At 24.4% G+C, this 9754-nt stretch overlaps 1 protein-coding gene across 1 annotated transcript; it reads left to right on the plus strand.

Moving 5' to 3' along the window:
- Positions 1-11: 11 nt before the first annotated feature.
- Positions 12-486, plus strand: EIN_511070 (Hypothetical protein; the record flags this gene model as incomplete). Its single annotated transcript, XM_004183176.1, has 3 exons — positions 12-214; positions 263-398; positions 442-486. Coding segments are annotated over 3 exons (384 nt in total), but the record flags the coding sequence as incomplete, so codon positions are not given.
- Positions 487-9754: the final 9268 nt, after the last annotated feature.

Genomic DNA, 9754 nt, shown 5'->3' on the forward strand with positions numbered 1-9754 from the left:
GTTGCTTAGTATTTGAACATTTAATTAAATCATCGTCAGAATTCGAAGAAACAATAAGAAAATCTCAATTGATAATTACTTTTTCCAAATATGTACTCGACTCAATCTTCCCAAGCAAGTTGAAGTCTGAAGTTTTTACATATCCTATTCAAACAATTGAAGAAAGACAACAAGTTCATTGTCCACACTTGTTGAAAACACTTGTGACTTCCTTGTTGGGACGGAAGAGTCTATCAAATTAAAACAGTAATCATACCACCAGTTGTCTCTATCCCAAGTGTCAATGGCAACATCATCAAACAACAAGACTTCTTCTGTTGCCTTCCACTAGTTCTTGTCAAAAAATCAGCTTGCACAGCGATACCATAAGCAACAGCTTCGTCTGGGTTGATGATTTTGTTTTGTTAGTGATTTTTATATTTTAGTAATATATATAAAAAGTGGGGAGAAAGTCACACCATAATTCTTTTTGATTCTTTTTACTAAAAAGAACTTTCTTTTTTATTTATAAAATAAATTCAATAAATTCAGTGTTTTTGTTTGATTTTGAAATCTCCTTAATTCAAGTTTTACTATTTTTGATAAGTCTTTACCACCTTTATGAAGTACTATAATAGCGCATTTTTTCCTAACTAACAATTACAAATTTATATCAATACAAAATAACGATTGAACATTTTGTATATTGTATTAAAATTTATAATAATAATTAGTTATAGTTATAATACAACCCATAACAATTCTTATCATATGATTTGTTTTTTAAGTTATCAAATTTATATTATTTTGTATACTATTATGATTACTACAATTATTATTAAGTTACCACAATCCAAATAATATTTTTTTACTTTACATATTAAATTATAAACTTTATTATTGCTTTGAAAACATTCTAAACCAAACTCACCTTAAGAAAAATTCGTTTACTCCTTCAAATTCGATTTATCTTTTAATTTAAAATACTTATCTAGATAAATATTATGGGTTTTTATTTAACTATTTTATATTAAATATGTATTATAAAAATATAAAATATTTATATGATTAATAACTAATTATACATTATACTATTTCTGAATTGTTTTATACTTTTTAACAAAAAAACAAAAAACAGTAAACGAGGTCGAATTATGTTGGTAAAGTTCTCGATATTAAACTTCTTGGGAAATATCATTGTCCTCATACTCATCTTCGAACTCCGGTATGTTGTGTGCAACAACCGCTTTTCTCTTTCCAACAAATCGCTCTCTTTCAAATAACACCAGTTCTCCCAAGAAAGTCATCATCAATTTCGGTCTTTCTGGAAAGAACTTGACGCGCAAGCAAGTCTCTCCGCCCTTGACGCACTGAGTGTTGAAGAACCCACTCTTTCTAAACGCGTTGACAATGGTAACACCAGAAGTCGTTTTGTCACAAGACGAGTAGATCGATATTATTTGTTTGGACAAAGGACTTCTGGTGAATTTAACCAAATCAGCCTTTGTCAATCTCCCCTCATATAGATCCCTTATTATGTCTTTCTTTATACCTTTGGCACAGTTAAAGTCTTCCAAGTTCAGAGTACCCAAAACAACCCAAAGATTTTAAATCAATTGGCTCAAAATTTAAGTCTTCATCAACTTGAGGAAGTTGGATAAGTTTCTAAAGTTTAGTTTATTATAATTAATTTTTTATTTTTATTATTATACACAAAACAAACGTTTTGAACTCCAAAAACAGACAAGTCAAGTGGTTGAGTGATGTGTGAAGAATGTGGGAACAATTTCAAAACAGCCACGTGGTTGTCGGTGAACCATTTAGATGCTTCTTCACTGAAATGTGAACCAAGACCATCCATCACCATCACTGCTTACTCGTCCTTGTTCTTTGCTCTTCTTTTGTTTGACAAAATAAACGAAATTATAATCAAAACGTCTTTATAGATTTAACAATTCAATTTGTTTGTGTTTCAGTAATAATATTTTGGTTTTATAATTGGTTAGTTTATTTGGGAAAAAACAGGAAAATACTACAATTATCATAAAAAGTTGTTTATTTGGTGTTAAAAATATGTTGTTTCATTTTTCTTTTCAAAAATTTAAAAAATCATAAACGGTTAAAATGATTTATATCTTGAATATTTGTAACTGAACTATAGTAAACTTTTAAATGTATTAATTCATAACTGCATTGTTAAAGTTTTGCATATACAATTGTGATTAAAAATCGATAAATGGTGATAACAAATATGGTCTAAAAAGACCAAATATCGATTTACTTTATATTATTCTGTCTAATATAAACTAAGTGCTATATCAATAAAGTTGTAATTATATTATAGTATTTAATTCTCAAATTTTCATTTGATTTAAAAGTTGTGTATGCGAGATATGTATGTTCAAATACATATATTTTAAAAAAGATATTAGCTTTTTTTGGAGGATATCTCAGTTTTTTCGATTTGTTATTAACTATTAAATAGAATTTGTCTTGGATTAAACTTGAAACATAATAAAACTATTATATCAAATTATAATATATTAACAATATTAAAATACAATTTAAAAACATAGTTTTTTATAAAGTTTTTCAATTTTATTTAAAAAAAGTAAAATATTGCAATCAACATAAAGAAAAATTGTAAAACTTGAATCAACACGATTTCAAAATCAAACAAAAACACTGAATTTATTGAATTTATTTTATAAATAAAAAAGAAAGTTCTTTTTAGTAAAAAGAATTAAAAAGAATTATGGTGTGGCTTTTTCCCCACTCTTTAACTTTATTTTATGTTTTTTTTAAATTACGATTTAATTAAACTGGTTACATACTCCTTATGTTACAGTTAAAGAAAAAAGTGGGATACTGATTACAATGAAAATAATTAAAAACACTTTTTTGAAAAAATTAAAATACAGATGTTTGGGTTAGTATTATTTAAAAAATTATTTTTTAGTGTTTACCAATTATTTTTTGTTATCATTTTTTGAAAATTAAAAAAATAATAAATTATTATTCTATATTTATAATTATTTGACAATCATTTAAATGATTTTATTACCAGTTCTTTCAAATTATTGCGAATTCATAACTTATATGAGATATTGTCAGCCCCATACGTCTCAAAAAAACCTTCGTTTCTGACAATGAAAAAATAATGGTAATCATTAAAAAAATACTGATGTAGTGTTTTATAAAATCAAAAAGCAAATTGCAAATTATTGTAATTGATAAAATAATCTTTTGTTTATTGCTTATTTTTTTTATTTTATGGCAATTTTATTTTGGAAGAAAAAAATGTAATAACAAAATAAAAAATAACAATATATATGTTATTAAATTTAACAACAAAAAATAATTTCAAAAGCAAAAATGAGGCAGTCCAACATAATAATACATAATTTTCTATTGTGGCAAAATAGACTCGGTGGTATAAAAAACATTAATTAAAACATAAATAAAAATAATTGTTGTAATATTATTAATTATGAATGTTGGTTTCCAAAAAATACAATTATTGACAATGAACTAGTACTTCCTTAAACAAAAAATATAATAACATTAATTAAAATTGTTGTATAATCAATATAAAAATAAATTGTGTTACTTAACTATTAAATTATAATAAATTATATTGACATTTGTGCAATTTGTTTTCAAATAAAAAATATTAATTATAATCCTATTTTAATAGTTAATTACTATAGTTTGAGGTTTAAAAAAACCAAAATAAATAAAAATACCAAACTACTTTCATTTAAGGGATTCATGAGGATTGTTAATTTTCTGAAGATGGTAAATATCTTAAATATAATTTCTTTCAATTTAGATTTTTTTGCCAAAGATCAAAAAAAATATTTTGAAACACATGATTTTATTTAAAAATGTTATTTGTGGATTTTTTGAAAGATGATTCTTGGTGTTATTTTTAACAAAAATAATAAAATTTCTATTTTTTGATTTACCACTTGACTAACCTTGGTTTATATGAAAACATTTGACAGACATTTACATTATCGAAAAAGTCAATTTTTTAATCAAAATCACAAAACAAATTAATCTAACAATTTTATCTTTTTCACAAAAAATACAATTTATTATAAATCAATTCATGATATTTCAAACAATAAAAATTGATAGCAAATAACGTATTAATAACGTATACTCTATGCGATGACAATTAATGCATTCGCGCAAAATTAAAACGAGAGGTTTTGGATATCGATAAAACAACGATTGATAAATAAACAAATTTTTAAAATAAAAATATTTTTGTTTTAAACGGTTTTATTTATTTTTCAAAACATATACACACAAGAAATATATGTTTATATTATTTTTTATAATACAATATTAATTTCAATAAATGTATCTTGAATTCAATAATCAATTTTATATATTATTTGGCGTTTTTGTTGTGTTTTGACGATTTTTGATATAATCAATTATTAAAACTCACTTAATAATAATTCTTTGATAATTTTATTTATAGAATTTTAAATCAGAAGTGGCAGTGCTATAAATATCTCTGAGGATGGTAAGTCGTGTAACAAACAGACATTATCAACACAGACTTAAACATCTAAGAAGTAAAATGACGTATTCCCATATTCAAAAAATGGTAATTTACTCAATATACATTTCAGACAGATGTAAAAATATAAACTTTCTATTTCTGTCATCCTCAGAAAATAATTGCCATCCTCAGAACTGTAAATCTGTTTAAAACACAAGTTAATATCAAAATGAAACATTCTTTTTAAAATATACAAATTATGATTGACTTTGTTATTACAATAAATTTGAATAATTGCATAAATTACAAAATTATTAATAAATTTGTTATTTTAAAATCACATTTTTAGAAAATCAATATTTTCTACTTTTTAAATTTTTATTTTGATAAAAAAACAATTATCAATTTAAACGTAAATTTCAATTATTATGTTATTATAACGGATTCGAAAATAATTTCAATAAGTATATAATCATAATATGAACAAGTTCAATACACACTATGTTATTTCCCGTCTCAAGTTCGCGAGATATAATTATTGTTTTTGTTTACTGATTATTGTGGCGATTTTTTAATTGTTTTTAATTATAGGGGTGTGATAAAATGGTTACTACCCAAAAAATGGTTACTGTCAGTGTAGAACTTCTTTTTTGTAAAAATGAAAAACATTTTATTTAGCATTTTCAACAAATAGTCTAAAATTTTTAATATTATTTTTTGTTGTTTTTAATGCACTTTTGGGAAAGTTTATTTTAGTCAGATGAAAATATGTCAAGAATTTTTAAAACAGCCAATTAAATTAAGAATTACACTTGAAAAACAATTCGTTTTTTTATATTGGGATTTTTTATTTTTATTTAATAATTGTTATAAAAATGTTTTTGTGTGAACTGAAATTGTATTTTATACAGATCATTATAATAGTAATCATCAATCTTTCATTTTTGAATAAAATTTGTATTTTTGAGTAATTTTTAAGTCTGAATTTTTTCGATATTTATAAAAAACTCGATGATATATACAATTTATACAATACAACATATTACAAACATGTATATTACATCTATTGACGATCATTATTTGTTTACTTTTATAAACGAAATACATGTAGATACCTTTGTATCTAAATCAATGTATTTTTATGATCCTATATTTTACTACATATAAAAAATAAAAATAGTTATATAATAAACATATGCATTATTCAACTTACATATAAACATCAAGAAATGATTGAGATTCAAAATTTGATTGATAAGAACCACTTGATTCAAAAATGTATACAAAATAAACCAAGTTGATTATTTTTATTAAAGACTTCTATAAATAAAACCAGTTTACTACTATTATATAATATTGTTATTATTATATAGTATATCGAAAAATAACATTTAAATTAAATTAAAACTATAAACAATTATTATATAATTTAAAATATTATAATAAAACTAATCAATTTATTGTTTTATTTATTATAGAGTTTTAGTTAAAAGTTCAAAAAATCAAACTATATTTTATTAATAAATAACTAAATTAAACCAATAAACAAATTAAAACTTATAAACCTAAAACACGAGTTATTCATATAAAACCCCAAAAGTGGTGTTAAAATAATGTGGCAACTCGGCAGCCACTTAAATTAAATGACACAAAATAACAACTTAAACATACAAGTTTGTATTTCCATTAATTCAAAAATATTATATATAATATGTATTAACAAGTAGTGATAATAACAAGAACAAGTCCCCAATAATAAAAAAGTCAGAAAGGTATCTCCCTTTGATAAGTCGATACCAAAGGGCGCATAAACTGAACACGACATAGGCACAAACGTTTTCAATTTGGGCAGGAGTTTTATAATTTGACTTAATTATTAACTATGGTTTATTACCTTATAAAATTAATAATATAAATATAATTAATTGTTAATTCAATAATGGTTTGATATTTTACACACACTCCATCTATTTTTACTTATTCAAATCAAAAAAATTTATTCACTAAACCCAAAAGTCCACTTTTTCATTATCAATTTCTATTTTAATTTTGTTAAATAAAATGTTTTTCATTTTTACAAAAAAGAAGTTCTACACTGACAGTAACCATTTTTTTGGGTAGTAACCATTTTATCACACCCCTATATAAACATTTATGACAAATTATTACCATTGTTTAAAATTGAAACTTTGACTCGAAATATTAAGTGTAAATTATAACTTGAGTTATGAGAGTGGGCCTTATGGGAAACTGAACCTTATGGATTTGATTTTTGTATCCTCAGAAAAATATTTTTTAATAAGGATAGCTTTGATTCTGAGGATACACCTTATCCTCAAGAAACCCTTTAATATACTTCAGAAAGATACAACGGGACACAAAAAGTAGATATGCCGCAACTGTCGAAACTTGTTGAACCCGGCGAGTTGCGGCGTCGTGAATCCATCTCCAGAAGATACAAAGAGGAGACGCCTAAAAAACTAGGAACATCAATAATGTCCCGATCGATTGTTCGTTCCAGTGTTAGGTTTGAAGGGTGAAACCTGTTTTTTTCGTCTGTCCGGCCCTTCAAAAAGGACAAATTTTGTTAAAGTTGGTACATTAATTTAAGTTGTGGTGACGTGGCATTTTTACAAAATGACACTTTTGGAGTCAATGCGTTGCAAAGTTTGAAAAGAAAATAAAAAATGACAAAAAGGTCAGTTAAGTTGGAAGACAACAACACTTTTTGGTGTGAAATGTTTGTAATTAGTCAACTCATTTTGTTTGGCGGTGTAAGTGGATGGATTGCAATAACTACTATTTAAACTTTTTTTGTATACATATATATCATTACTACCACCAAATGCAAAGAGATATTGATTGTCTTGAGAATAGATATAAAATTCAAAATTATTGGAATTGCCACTCTTACCAAACTTTTTTGGATTCAAAGTGCCATTTCTCACAAGTGAAAAGATGTAAGAACTGCCATTGTTGATCCATTTGTCAACAGCATTAATATTTCCGGTGTACACACCACCAAATTTGTTGTGATTTGTGTCTTCAACCAAAAAGCACAAGTTGCTTTTGTTGATGACTTTTGTATCAAATGAGGAATTGTTTTTTGACCAGTCGTCGTTGTAAGAGTCAAAAGCAACACTCGCAATCTTTTTTCCTGTCAACTTCTCAAGACCAGCTTCTTCTTCGAATGTGATGTGCTCGCGTTTCATTCTCTCGGCTTCTTCATCATGTTGTTTCTTCGCATAGATGAATTTCTCTGATTTCGTAATTTGATCAATTTTAGTATTTTTTGCTTGTTTGATTCTTTTGATTTCATCTTCAGTGGTTTTATCTCCATTTCCCACTTTTCCTCAAGAAGTGCAATTCTGATGTTGTATATCTTATACAACTTGTCGTTGTCACTCTGTATTGAATACATTGCCATCTCTTTTTTGATTTTGTTTGATGTGTTATCCAAATCGGTGACGATTGTGTTGAGTGAAGTTGTTATGTTCTTCTTTCTATCAAATACCTCATCAAGTCTGTCGAAGTGTCCCTCTGCATTTTCAATGCGTTGTGCAATGTCAAGTGACTTGTTGTCAACAAAGTTGTATTCGTTTTTAGTTCTGTTGAGGTCTGACACCGCCTTTGCTGCGTTTGTGCAGAGTGCTGAGAGTGCTGTTAAATCAGTTTCCATTGTATGTTAATTAAGTTTATTCCAGGGTCTATCACGGAACAGGGAAAAATTTGGAACTTGTCCCAAAAATGCATTTAAAAAATGAAAAGGAGTATTTTCTATTTGTTTTTATGCCAAAAATAAAGTAGTTTTTAGTAAAATTCATACTTATGTTTGTTTTTGCGATCTCCAAAACCTTTTCTTTACAGATGGTTACTTTTTGCCGCGGTCGTTTTTCTACTTAAAACGACAGTTAACAATTAAACTATAAAATATTAAAATGTATACTATCTAAATAAATAGTTTAATAATATAATATTTATATTATACAAAATAAAACTATTAATTATAATTAATAATATTATATATTATTAAAAATTGTTTAATAACAATAAAATAATAATTTAACTTATTAAGATATAATTCGTTATTAACTATACTTTTCTTAAAATATAGTTTAATGAAACTACTCAAAAATTATTGCTTTTTGGAATTAATTTTTCAAACATCAAACAGTCGTTTATATTATTTTGTTGATAATCAAGAGTTTTATATACCGTAGGCTAAGCAAAAGATATATAACACAATTTTAAATTGTTTAATTCATTCTTTTGTTTTAAAGAAAACAATTCGACAAACAAAAACGTAATTTGCATAAATTAATAAATGTAACGAGTCCGTACATCCGTAACGCATAACAAAGTAGAAGCCTTGGTTAGTCAATAATTGTATTTTTTTGCAGTATTTTTTCAATATATTTTTCATTATTACATATTAGAGTCATTATATATTATACTATGTTTCAAAATTTTATTTTTTATTAAAAACAGTTTTGAATGAAACAGTTATAACTGTTCGGCGACTTTTGATATTACTGATAAATCAGCGACTTTTTGAGTCCTATCAAAAGTCGCCGACTTATTTTATAACTAAATAACTAATAATTTTATAAAATTATACCATATTAATTATAGTCTCAAAAATGTGTAAAAACACAATAGTTGTTATAATTTGTTATATTATAATCATAAAAATATAATTTAAAAAATGATTTGAAAAAATATAATTGTGACAGAATTATTTCACTTATTTTAAAATAAAAATTATATTAAATTTATATGGTTTATTGTTTTTCAATTCATTTCATATGATAAATGGTATTTTAAATAGTTATTTAAATGAAACATTTTGATCAGCAACTATTAAAATAACTTATAAGTTGTCGATTAAAAAAACAATAAAATCGCAAAACAACAAAAAAGAATAATATATAAATAATTTAAAAATAATTTATCAAATTTATTCATTTTCAACAAAAAAATCAAAAACAATAATTGTAATTCAATAACAACAATACTAAATATATATATACACAAAGCAATTTCATCAAGAAATTAGACAATTAAGAAACAAAAAGCAATTCTATCAACAACAATGCTAATACATCAACAACAATGCTATTAAATGTATAATAAAACTCTATATTGTTTTATTAATTTTAATAAATTAAACAAATTTTTTAACATTAAACAAACTTAAATACTATTTTTCATCATTTATACATATATTATGTTTTTTTATATTTATATTTTTAGTTT

This window comes from Entamoeba invadens, assembly GCF_000330505.1.
Source record: "Entamoeba invadens IP1 unplaced genomic scaffold scaff_1105074725413, whole genome shotgun sequence".
Taxonomy (NCBI): Eukaryota; Evosea; order Mastigamoebida; family Endamoebidae; genus Entamoeba; species Entamoeba invadens.